The 12,801-nt window shown below is 45.5% G+C and overlaps 1 protein-coding gene across 10 annotated transcripts in view; it reads left to right on the top strand.

Moving 5' to 3' along the window:
* Nucleotides 1–12,801, top strand: part of PACS2 (phosphofurin acidic cluster sorting protein 2) — an 82,870-nt gene that overhangs the window by 36,641 nt on the left and 33,428 nt on the right. For 6 of the 10 annotated variants that reach the window (XR_012629899.1, XM_074876820.1, XM_074876816.1 and 3 more), the window contains 9 exons: nt 266–391; nt 2,432–2,594; nt 3,649–3,722; nt 4,482–4,562; nt 6,925–6,984; nt 8,249–8,406; nt 10,456–10,546; nt 11,282–11,359; nt 12,142–12,263. Coding sequence is in view for 9 of the 10 variants with exons in the window: in XM_074876820.1 (XP_074732921.1) it covers nt 266–391; nt 2,432–2,594; nt 3,649–3,722; nt 4,482–4,562; nt 6,925–6,984; nt 8,249–8,406; nt 10,456–10,546; nt 11,282–11,359; nt 12,142–12,263 (953 nt within the window). In the remaining variant the exon portion in view is untranslated. The remainder of the gene's footprint in view (nt 1–265; nt 392–2,431; nt 2,595–3,648; nt 3,723–4,481; nt 4,563–6,924; nt 6,985–8,248; nt 8,407–10,455; nt 10,547–11,281; nt 11,360–12,141; nt 12,264–12,801) is intronic. The other 4 variants (XM_074876817.1, XM_074876814.1, XM_074876813.1 and 1 more) reach the window with 2 other exon arrangements.

The raw sequence follows: 12,801 nt of genomic DNA, 5'->3' as shown, positions 1-12,801 counted from the left end.
TCCCAAACTGAACAGCTCCTCTGTGCCCCTGGATTGTGTTTTCAGTGTGCTTGGCTGGGGAAATGAAAGCCCAGGGCTGAGCTGTTTGGTCAGAGAAGGCTTCTTTGGGATAATGAAGGGTTGTCCACTGAGTGTGAGCTAGCTGTAGGCACTTCTAAAAGCCCTGGGATTAATCCCTAGGAGTGCAGTTTACTTGCAAAGCAGGCAGCTTGGGAGATAATGTCAAGAGATGTAATAAACTTTTCCATTGTGTTTCCAACTGCAGTACCCTCACTTCTTGAAGAGAGAAGGCAACAAGCTTCAGATCATGCTGCAGCGGCGGAAGCGGTACAAGAACCGAACCATTTTAGGCTACAAGACTCTGGCTGTGGGGTCTATCAACATGGCTGAGGTGAGCAGCATTTGACGTGATCTTTGTTTACAAAGATGGTCACTTTCCCTTCTCTTTAAACCCAGTGTTTTCACGTTCCTCGTTGAGAAGTACCTGGTGGGATTTCATATTGTTGTCTTAATAACTGTAATCAGTATTCACAGGGCAAAATTTTAAACAGATTTTACAACTGAGTGATCATATCGGATATTTTCTGGACAGTATTTTGAGAGCTAAAACTTTCATGAGGAGAGCTTATTACCTTGTGAGGGTTTTGTTGTGTGTTTTTTTCAGTTAAGGGGTCTAGATCATAATTGAGAACAAGACAGGGTCACTTGGGCAAGCCTTCCAACTCTGAGGAATGTTGAAGTTAAAGCAAGGTTCGCTGTGCTTCTCTGTGCCTCTGTATGAGAGTTCAGGATCAAGTAGTTTCTCTCATTTTGCTTGAAACACCCTTTGTAATTCTTATTTCATGGCTGTTGGCAATGTAGGTGGAGTTCTATTCAGGAGAGGGAAATGATAAAATTTTCAGATTTACATCTGAAAATTAATGCTGGAATCAAGTATGGATAAATTATTCACTAAGGCTTACTGAACGGCTTAGCTCCATGCTTCATTATTTCATGTCCTGTTTAATCTCTGTTGTTTCTGTTTCTGAGTATTCAGAGGTGGGCTTAAGCAGCAGCAAGTTCAGCTTAACACCAATATTCTTCATCAGACTGCATTCTGTCAACAAATCATTTCCATCCAAAATAAGCTAGTGTTATGCTGTGGTGAGTTATTACTCCTTGTGTGCGAGTTCAGCTTCTCTTAGACTTGCAGTAAATGGTGAACTTCCCGTTTGAATTAGCCAGATTCTGATTTGTGCTGTTATAGCTAACATTTTTCCTGTACCATGATCGATTTGTTTAAGAACTAGAAATTAAATACTGCTATAAGGCAGAAAACATGTGGGCCCATTAATTAGACCCATCAGTGAGCTTCTAAGTGTTGGGCATTCACTGCTGCTGCCTGTGGTTTTTCTTATGCCTTTTTGTAATGTCAGCTGACTGAGGTTAGAAGGTCAAAAATTTTCAGAGGTTCACTGTGTTAGGAAATAGTTGTTTTCCAGCTCATGTGAAGTATTTCTGAACATGAAGACTTCAGGAAAACAAATTTTACAAGGACCCCCACCCCCCTCTGCAGTTTATAGTATAATGACCCTCAAACAGCACTGACACATTTCTTAACTCCCCCCCCCCGCCTCTTTTTTTTTAACTTTAGCTGTTGAAACAAAGCAGTGAATTAGAGTTGTGAGTCAGAGCAGAGTTTAAGAGCAGGGGGGCATATGTTCCTCAGCAGCTCAGGTCTTTTTAAAGCCATCTGAGGACCTGACAAAGCAGCTTGGTGTGTGTTAGAAAGCTGAGGTGCAGGTGTGGGGAAGCACTTTCTGACTCTGATGGGGCAAGAGAAGGTAAGTCTTAGGTTCTGGGGAGAGCCGTGTGAGTGGCAAAGGAAACCCACACTGAGATGTCCCTCTGCCTCCAGCATTGTCGTGTCTTTTGTGACCTACTACTTCATTATCCTGGGGTGGCCAGCTCCTCTGAGATTCAGGTGCCAGCTCTCTGGAGCAGGGATTTTTGCTCTAGGAAGCACTTTGCAGCTTCACCTCACCAAGAATTTTTGCCTTTGCTGGCTCTTCTGCTGGGCTTTAACACAAAATTAGGTTCCTTAATTAGGTGTTCAGAAGGTTGGTAACTTGATAATTCAAATCAGTACTGTGCCTGTGCCGGGGAAGCGAATACATAGTAATGAGGTAGTCAAGTACTCTGCTTCAAGGATGAGCTAATCAACTGTCAAGCTCAGAATGCTTTTCCTTTCCTTCCATCACTTCCATTAGTAGTCACATAAAATCTCAACTAGCATTGTGTGTATTGCCTGCAAGTGGCTTCTGCAGTTGCAGGGTGTTGGCTTACTTCTGTACCTGGAAATGTGGAGTAACTGTTAACATAAATAACTCCTGTAGTATGCAAGTTTAGATACATTGTAATGCAGATTTGTCCTGTTTAATTTCTGTCCCAGGTCATGCAGCACCCAACAGAAGGTGGCCAGGTTCTGAGCCTTTTCAGCAACATCAAAGAGGCTGCAGTGAAGGTAGCGGAAATCTGGATCTTCTCCCTGTCCAGTCAGCCAATTGACCATGAAGACAGCACTATGCAGGCCAGCCAGAAAATCAAGTCTACAGGTGAGAGTACAACCGCATGCTCTGAGGACCAGTGTCTTCCTGAACTGGTGGGAGTTAAACCCCACCTGGGCTTAGATCCTTCCTGGGACAAATGAGAACTGGTTTGCAGAAGTTGCTGTGTCTATAACTGATTACTGCAAAGAAAAAGTGCTTTGCAAGCCTGTTGCTGTGTAAGCAGGGAGTGTGACAGAGTTGGGGATTGAATTGTTCATGCTTCTCCTGCATATCACACCAGGCCTGAGCCTTCCAGCAAGGTTTAGCTGTGTTCTTGCCAACATTCTTCCAGCTTTACTGGTGGATGTGTTGAGAACCTGTGGCTTCTGACCTGGCTAACAGTGATGTATTCAGGAGATTCACATTTAAACTACTCTTCCAACTTTTTCCTTTGAGTATTCTACAATAAATCTCATTAACTTAAATGAGACCTGCAAACCTGAAACATGATTTGCTGTGGACTGTGGCCTGGTTTAATGAGTGTAAATCCATGGTGCTGTGCACCCTATAGGGAAGTCATTGGATTTCTGCTCGTGACAATCTTTCTGTGTGGTATTAGCTGCTTCTAGCTCATTGCTAGAAGAGTGACCTGTTCAAGGTAGTGCATGCAGGTGCTTGCGTGTTGTTGCCTGAGGCCAGGCAGCTCACCTGAAGTGTCATTTCAATAAAGGATTTAGACTCCTGACATGTCTTACTTGCTCCTTTAAGCCAGTTATGCCCATGTTAGGAGGAAAAGTAATTTCTGTTCTGGAAAAACCTCTTTACTTGCTGCTGTCTACCAGGTGGTTCTTTCCAGGGTAAAAAGGGGATGGTGTTTCAAGAAGCCTTATCTGTGTGCTGGTCCCTCCTTCCTGTTAGATGTGTTTCTCCTTGTTCCTTACTTCCAGCCAGTTCCTGTCTCACTGGTTCTAGCACAGATAGAAGATAAACCAGCAGGCATCTCCTTGTGTGCCTCATTTCTTGATTTGTGACTGTTGGCCTTCTCTGCTCCTGAGATGAGACTGTCCCCTCACCTTAAAGGATTTTCACAGGATCTCTCCCCTCTTTCCTTCCCTTTCAGACAACTATTCCGAGGAAGAGTACGAGAGCTTCTCTTCTGAGCAGGAGGCCAGTGATGATGCCGTACAGGGCCAGGTACTGTTTAGGGCATGGCTTCTCCCTCTGAGAGCTTCAGTAGAGTGTGTACACTTTCAACTCGTGCTTGAAACTAAAAGCCTATTTCTTTAGCTAAACCATGACAGTGGGAGACTGTCACCGTGTGTTTAGCTGCAGTGACAGAAGGCCTGCACAGTAACTCATTTCTTTTACCATGCTGTGATTTATTTGTTCACGTGTTTGGACTTGAGCTCCCTTTAAACACTAAAACATTAGCATCCTTGTGTATTTCTCTGCTTAATGGTCAAGGCATCAGTTGATTGCTTCTGTAATGCTGATTGGATTCAAAGAGCCCAACTAGATCCCCAGCTGTAATTAAAGGGCCAGTGGGGTCTGAGTTAGTCTTTAGTCTCTACTACCTTCTGCAAAATGGGTCCTTATGGAGAACCCCCTGGCTAGATGTGAGATGCTTTTGAGTTTGGGTCTTAATTGCCTTCAGACTCTGGCATCACCTGCCTTCTACCTCTTGGAGGGTACTGAGAGAAGAACCCACCAAAATGTGGGGCTCTGCCCATCCTTGTTTCTTGAATGTAGAACTAAGGCTGTTTTGCTTCTCCAAGCTGTTCTTCCTAGTTCACTTCCTTTTCCATCTGCCATCATAATTGCAATTAAGGCAAATGCTGAAAGCCTGGAAGATGGAGCAGCAGGTTTATCTTCATAGAGGGAACATTTTTAGCACTTAAATGCTCATGTGTCCCCAAATCACAAAGGTAACACAGGAATCCTCTTTCTGTTCAGGATTTGGATGATGATGAGTACGAACTGGGGAAGCCCAAGAAGCAGCGGAGATCGATAGTAAGAACGACGTCCATAACCAGGGTCGGTGGAAATTAGTTTTACTAACACTGACGGGGTTTGGCCAGGATGCACAGTGCATGTGGCTTATGGGAGCAGCAGTACCAGCCGTGCTGGCCCAGCAGAGAGCTTGGGGGCATGGTCACAGCATGTGAAGAGCTAGTAAAAGCAGCCAGTTCAGGGAGTGGGGCCGTCCAAGGTGTGTGTATTGCTGTCTTGAGTGTCCTTCGGCTGCAAGGTTAATGAGCTCCAAAAATCATGTAAGTGTATGAAATTCCACCTCCATTAAGAAGCCAGTGCAGGATCCATGCTTATGTAAGTCCTGAAAATAGCTTTAAGTAAAAGGAAGCTCTTCTGTTTGTGCTTTGCATGGGAGAGGCTGATGGGAAGGTTTCAAAATGAAGTTAAGAGTAGCTCAGTCAGGGGCTGGCGCTTGACAGATAACCTGAAGTGGTGCATGCGGTGCTGAGGCAGAAGTAGCAGCTGGATATTGAAAGCTTTGGCAAGACACATGCAGCTGTCCTCCCTCTCACAGCAAACATGCGTATGCCTGCAAAGCTGCACTTCTGTGTGGAGCAGTGACTTGTGCTTGACCACGCAATAATACAGCTTTCTGCTTACACAAGTGTTTATGCATGTCTCTGTCAATAACTCAGAATCTCCAGGATGGGCTAGGTTTCTCTTTGGACTTAGGAGTAAGTTTAGAGATCATTGTACCTCCTGTGAGGCTATTTCTGAAATCCATGTTTTGATAAGGTCTGAAATAAACCCTATTTTGACCTGAATCTGACGTTAAAAAGATCCTCTCTCTGAGACCAGGAGCATGCTGGTTCATAGCCTTGGTGTCCTTAGTATTTTATTTTTTTTTTTCAAGAGTCAGTGACCAGCTAGGACAAAATACACCACTTGGTTATTAAGCAAACAACTTCCTCATAATAAGAACAATGTCTTTCTAGCCCTGACCTCTGAACTAATACTGAATGTCCAGTGTGTGGGACTGGCGCAAAACTGGGTTTGGTGCTACCAGTTAAGTTAACATTGGCCTAGCTCCAAACCAGGCCACCTTGTCTACCAACTGTGAAACCATTTAGGTTAGCAAACAGCTCTTGCCATGTCACCTTAGCTACTGCTGTGTGTCCTCCCTCCACAGACTGCTGTGCGGGTCCAAAGTGGTCTGTGTGATGGATGGTTTGGCTCGGCATCCTAAGCCAGAGAACAGCTCTCATTATCATGAGAGCATCTTGGCCTCACAAGTGCACTGAGGACAGAAATAGAGCGGTCTTTGGAGAGTTCTTGTTTGAGACTTATTTCACCTGAATTGGACTTATTTCACCTGAACTTCAGCTGTCTAGAAGGTGGTTGCAGCTCGCAGGATTTGAGTTCAGAGGTAAAGGGCTAGGAGGTATGGGGCAGTATAAAGTGACTGAGGCCAGTGTGGAAGCAGGCAGTTGAACTTGCAGGAAGAGGTCACGTGAGATACAGGAGAGCCAGCAAATGAGCAACTTTCTTTTTGCCTAAGAGTGACCTGGTGCCAGCCATTTTCTCCTCCCTTTCCTCCTGACACACAGGGATGCCCCCTCAAATGCTCTGTACCGGCACTCACACTTGGGCCCTTCTTATCTTCCTTTTCTTTGGAGTGTGGATATTAGGTTGGTCAGTAACAGACAGAGAAGCATGGGGAAGCTCATGGCAAAACTCAGCTATTTGGTCCTGCAAGAGAGAGCGAGCTCTTGGGGGCGAGTAAACACAAAGGAAGTGCAGCAGTTTGGCTTGTGTTGTTTTGGACTTTGTGCCTGCTGTGTCCAGGATCTGAGGGTATCAGACTCAGAAAGCATTTTTCTGATAGGCAAGTGCTAAGGACAAGCTCCACAACTTTTCTGTGGTGCTGCTAGTCAAATAAATGAGCCTGCCAGGATGAACTGCAAGGTCCTGGAAAAAACAGTGCTTTGTTGGTAGAAAACACATTTGTACTTTGGGTCAGTGGGTAGATGTTGCTGGTGGTTCACCCTTGTTAAGAATCAAAAAAGTTGACTGTCAAGCATTTGCCAGAAATACATCAAACAGGTACAGGATGTGATCTGGCAGATAAAATAATGTTATTTACTGTACGTCCAACCAAGAATGGTGTGCCATCCTTCAGGGCCAGAAGATTTATAATGCCTGGTGGAGTGGGACCTAGTTTGTTGTAATGCAGAAAAGAAAGTAGAATAGGTGTGGAAAAGCTAATTTCAACATAAGAACAGCAGAGTCTTGGTTTGTGGAGCCAGGAGTTTGATTTGAAGCAGCAGCTAGAGCACCAGTGTCAGATGTGTCTGGGCTTCTTGCAGACTGGGAGAAAACAGTTCACTTAACACTTTACTTATGTAAAAGTGTCTTTGACTTGCAGCAACAAAACTTCAAACAGAAGGTTGTGGCATTGCTGAAGAGGTTTAAAGTGTCTGATGAGGTAAGTAATTCTGTAAGCCTATCTGTCTTGTGTGTTGCCCTCTGCTTGGTGCATCTTGCTTTAGTCTTCAGGAACACTCTCCTGTTTCCCCCTAGTTCCCTTCATTTTGTTGTCAAGTCTGCAGTGGATGTGACCTTTCCTTATACCCCGGCCTTGCATTGGAGACATGAGGGACAACTTTAAAATGTCATCAAACATTTTCTAGATCAAGTTTTATTAAAAGCAGATTTCGGCAACCACGTGTGTACCCGTTAGTTTTGCAGACTGCTTTGAAATTATCTTTGACCCTTTCAAAGGCAAGCAGTCTACAGTGTATATTGCTTGTGAAGTTAAATCCCAGCCTGTTTGATCATCTTACTAGAACAGCCAGGCAAGACATGAAAAACTTGGACAGGGAATGCAGATCCACAGGGGAGTCAGCTGTCTGGTCAGAGCTGAAAATTAAAGAGATCCAGAACCCAAGAAACCTGTGTAATGTTAAGTATCTAATATAAAACCAGTTAACATCTCAATTGGCTGTGTGGATGTGTGCTCATTTTGTGGCTTGTGGGAAAGAGTAATTCCTCATGCTTTCTTATGCTTCCAAACAGTCCTGTTAGCTTTGTTGTTCTTCCTAAGTTAGCTCAGCAGAGTCAGCACCCATGGCTAAGGTCTCAGCCAGCTGAGCTGCTGCTAAGCTGCCATTCAAAAAGTAAGCTCTGAACTGTGCACAGCTGCCTGCTTACTCTGGTGTATATGTGAAGCAACCCGTGGAAGCTTTGTGTGAGATATCGGTTCTCTCTGGCTTTTCCTGCGAATGGCAACTGATCCTTGTCCGGGTTTCAGGCGCCTCCTGTGGACATTTTTGTTATTTCTACCTGCTTGGGTATCAAATCGGGAGGTGTCATGGCAACTTTTCCAGTAAAACCCAAGACAGGTTACACTTTTGGGAGCACTGCATTTCTGTACTTGTTCTAAGAAAACTGGGCCTCCATTAGGGGCCTTTTTAAAGCTTTGTTTATAGAATGGGGTTGAATAATGCACATAGTCTGTGGTTAACAGCGTGTTTGTGGGTGCTTAGTCCAATAGGTAACGCTGGCAAGCTTCACCCAAAACAAGCACTTCTCATGTATTTAGTGTTTCTGTCAGATATAATATCCTTGCACTAGGAACAGAATCTTACTGCCAAGACTGGTGTGCTGCAGTCCTTGGGGGAGCTCAGGTGACGTGGGATTAGTCTGGCTCCTAGCAGAGTCAGTGATGCCTGTGTTTGTCCTGCATGTAGGTTCTGGATTCAGAGCAGGACCCGGCGGAGCATGTTCCAGAGGTGGAGGAGGACTTGGACCTTCTCTATGACACACTGGATATAGAGAACCCCAGTGACAGCGGGCCAGAAATGGAGGATGATGACAGTGTCCTGAGCACTCCAAAACCAAAGTTAAAGTAAGTGTGGGGCGGCTGATGCTGGGCTAGAGACAGACCATGTGCTGTGTCAGCACACGTTAGATGTTTCTATTCCCACCCCTCCATCCTGTTTTTTTTCTCCTCTTGACCTGGTGTTGGAGCCCTAGTGTGTGTTGTTACAATGTGAATGACTGCTTGTGAGCTGGGGGTAGTGTGGGGGGATCTAACTTCCCTTCAGTCTCATTTCTTCCTTAGTCCCTTTGCAGATATTCTGCCTGCCCCTGCCACCTGAGCACAGGGGTAGGAATTGCTGACAGGCAGGCGGTAGAATTAAAGCGTACACAGGGGTTTTGAAGAGGGGGTAGAAACAGCTAGGAAATCTGTGCTAAGGCAGAAGGAGGTGTGGTTGGAAGCTGCAGAAGTAGAGGCAGGGATGGACAAGGCAGACTGTCTTTCTAGAAAAGCTGGTAAGACCCTGTGTGGAAAGAGAGCCTTTGCAGGGATTAAGGAAGCTGAACTGTGGGAAACAAAGGAGTTCTTCAGGGCCCAAGGGGACTGACTGCAGCACACGTAGATGCACGCAAGCCTGTTCTGAACCAGCTGTTGTAGGCACTGACGTATGGGAAATCACAGCACTGTGGAGCTGAGCTGAGGATCGCTGGCTTAGGGTCTCGAGCAGATGCAGAACCCGGAGCTAACAGAGTGTGTCATGTCCCTGCCTGAATAAAGACTGAAAACATGAGACACTTCATGCTTCTGACTGACAGGTGGTTGCATGCTCAGGCCTTCAGTGTTGTGACAGCTCTGAAACAAGCAAAGCTTACCACTGCAGTATCTGCTAAATGCCAGCTAATTACCAGGTGTCATAATATCCTAATTAATGTAGAATAACCTAGTTGGTCTAAGAATAGATTCTGAGTCTGGCGTGACTTGTTCCCTATCAGTGAGCCAGAAGATGTCAAGGATAGACTGGGGCAGCAGTGGTAAGTGAGAGGGCTGGTGGCTTATAAAGGCATTTGGAGCTTGACCCAATATATTGGCAGTTGGTAGGCCCTGCCTTGAAGGGATTTGAAAGTAGATGTGTTGTGGTAAGCAGCTGCTTTGAAACACGCCAAAATGTTGTACTGGACACACTGAGAGCTTGTGTCCTGTTCCTGGAGGTGAGGAGCTAACTGTTCTGGGATATGAGATTGCTGGAATAAGAACTTCTTATGCCTGGTCCTGAGGAGACACTTTGTGGTTTGCTGGGTCCAGTTCTTATGTTCATATCTTGAAAGGGATGTGATAAATGCTGTTGCTCATAGGCATGTGTTTGCAGCAACAAAAAGAATCAGTTTCTTAAATTGTAATTGAGTCTTGTAGCCTCGTGTGATGAGCTGCCTTTTTATGTGGAGGCGTAATCTGATTGTATGTGCTACCTTATCTTACTGAGCAAGTGTGTAATTGGATCCTAGGGCTGGCAGCCAAATCCAGATGCAAGCTGGAAATAAAATGCATCTTAGCACCAAGACTCACCCGCAGGACCAGAGTGTCTGTGAGGGGCAGTAACTCTACTTGCTGTCTTTCAGTCAAGAGCTAGACCCTGTCTGGGCTGACATGTAGTTGCAAAGCTGAAACAAGAATTTCAGTGTGAAACTTTGCACCTGGTGCGTGGGGTAGTGAGGACACAACTGCTTGTGTTGGGTGAGTGTACATTCTGTTCTGCTGTGGGAAAATGCTGGACCCACATGCCCACCCTGGATTTTATGGAAACAAAAGCTGCTGTTTGTGTGTAGTGTGAGAGCATGCAAGTGTTCCTAGTAAGAGCTTTGTAAATAATGGTCTGCTGTGTGGCAGATGACATGTGGGATCTGTTAGATGGAGGTTGGTCAGTCAGCGTCAGGGGTAGACAGGGGTCCCTGGACTTTCTGGCTTCTCTTGCTGTCCTGGAGACTTCCCCTCCTTTCAAAAGTAGTCTAAATTTTACTGGAACCATTGGGGAGCAGTAAGACACTCTGGGAACAGTTGTGTTGCTTTGTTGTGAATGTGGTGGACTTTCCCTCTTAGCGTTTTTGATAATAAGAAACTGGTTTTGCTTTCCTTATTCAGACCTTATTTTGAAGGACTGTCACACTCCAGCTCTCAGACAGAAATTGGTAGCATCCACAGCATCAGGAGCCAGAGAGAGCCATCAAGTCCTGTAAGTCATGTTTCAAGAAGGTTATCTATCTGCAGGTAGTACAGCAGACCTGTACTGTCTCTATTTGCACGTGTAAATTAAAGCATCCTCTCTGACCTCCTCAAAAAACCTGCATGTGCAGATTAAGAATTTTCTGCTAAGAAAACATGTTTGTAGTTTTGGGGGTTTTTTGGGTTTTTGTTTTGTTTGGGGTTTTTTTGTTGGCAGTGTGTTTGGGGGGGTTGTTTTTTTAAAAGCAAATATTGTATTAACTCAAGGAGATATCTTCAGGTTTTGTATTGAATACTTGCTAATGGTATGAATAGCTCCAGATTTCCATGTACTTGCAATGACTGATAGGATGGGAGATGTTGCCTGGGAGTTTTGGCACTGTTTGGAGGAAGCTTTACCTCCTTTACTATTCCTTGTTGGGATACTTTTCATGGTGGCTGGGAGTGAACGCTGAGGGGCAGCTCACCCCCTTTTCCATCCCCTCGTGGATGGGCATATTAGGTGCATAGAATATTAGTCCTATTCCAGGGCACTTCCTTGCCTCTTCTGTGTATTATGCATCAGCTACTGTTCTGCCACATCCGACACTAATGCATTTGGTCCTGGTGTGACCAGAAAGCACTCCTGGTCATCCTGCAGAGCTGTACAGTTTTTAGACAGAGAAGTGTGTCTCTTGAACAGCCTGATCCAGAGAGTGTGGCTGAAAACGGTGCCACACCTCCTAATGATTTTTCTTCTCTCAAGCAGGTAGAAGTGCCTGAAAAGACAAAGAGTCTTGGAACCAAACATGCAGGCGACAGTATTTCTGACACTGTCTCTTATGTAAGTTGGAAACGCACTTGTTAACATTCCTTGTGGCAGTTTGGGTGTCAGCTGTGAACTGCATTCTGTGGCGTGTGTCTGTCCATCCATACAGTTGCACGTGCAGCACAACTTATGTAGGTATCATTAGCTGCAGTGAAGATGATGCTGAGCTCTCCTCCTGACCTTAGTTGTTGGAGGTTCTTGTCTTTCAGCCTTTTGAAACTGAAATGCTTTACGTGTGCTTTGTTTAAACAACCTTTCTTCTGGTTTGAGGAAGACTGGCCCAATGTATGCTACTGAGCATGTATATTGTCCTGAGAAGTATTCTCAGGGCTGTTCCATTTTATCAGACAGAAGTATTACTTCAAGCTGAATTGACAGAAATCAAGCTGGTCCTGGGGTAAAAATCTCAAAGCTCAAGTTGCTCTACTGGGGACATGCAGTATATAACATTTCTCCCATGTCTTCCTCTCTGCACTGGTTCATTTGGGTAAGCTGAATTAACCTGCATTGCATGAGGAGGCATGTCCCAGGCTTTGAGCTGGGAGACTGCCTATTCCAAATAGCGTATCTGAGCACCTTTCCTGGCTCCAGCTCCCTTGTAAGGCAGAGCTGGGGACTGGTAGCCCCTGATAGCCAGTATTGGCTTTTCCCTTTTGGCAGTGAGTAATGTGTCTGGAAGAGCCGGGCTGAATGTGCCCCAGCCAGAGCTAAGCTGGGGTGCCTTCTGCCAGCCCTTGTGGTAGTGAGACAGAGGGGAGGGTTTGTTCCTGATGACTCGGATCTCTGTGTTTTTGCAGGAGTCTAACCAGCAAGCTGAGGTCCAGGAAGCTGAACTTCCCACACCAGATGTGTTTGTTGAGAAGCTCCCACCCAGCGGGAAGATCACCAAGACCGAGTCCCTCATTATCCCATCCACCAGGTAGACTGGTGACACAGTGCTGTGCTGGCCGCAGGGCTGCTCAGGAAGTCATGGACAGCCTGCTAGCATTTGTTCAGGATGGCCTGAAGCCACTGACTGCAAGGAGCTGCTCCTTGTGTTCAGACACTTAAGTGATGGGTCTTGAGCACTTGATAAATGAACGCCCAGAACCCTGAAGAGCAGCATTGCTCTGAAGTTGCTCCTGTCTCCTGTGTTGTACCCACTCCATGTCCAAGAAAGTTTTTACAAAACTCTGTAGCTGCTTGCTCAAAGATACTGTTGCTAAGTCAACACCTGTTGCAGATTTTGGCCTTAAAGGTGGTTGTCAAGTCTAACTTCGATCCTGTTGAACCTTTCCAAATAGGGTAGTGAATATGGGCTTCAGCAACCCCACCATGTAGTTTCTTTGGCCATTTGCAAGCAAGATGCTCTTTTGAAGAGGTATTTCTGTGCCGCTTTTGGGTGCGTGACTGCAGTTTGCATGGCTGCGTCCTGTTACTCTGATGTAGCAATAGAAGAGTGGTGGTGTGGGTCTTAC

This window comes from Strix uralensis, chromosome 8 (assembly GCF_047716275.1).
Source record: "Strix uralensis isolate ZFMK-TIS-50842 chromosome 8, bStrUra1, whole genome shotgun sequence".
NCBI lineage: Eukaryota > Metazoa > Chordata > Aves > Strigiformes > Strigidae > Strix > Strix uralensis.
This window is presented reverse-complemented; position numbering and strand designations above follow the sequence as displayed.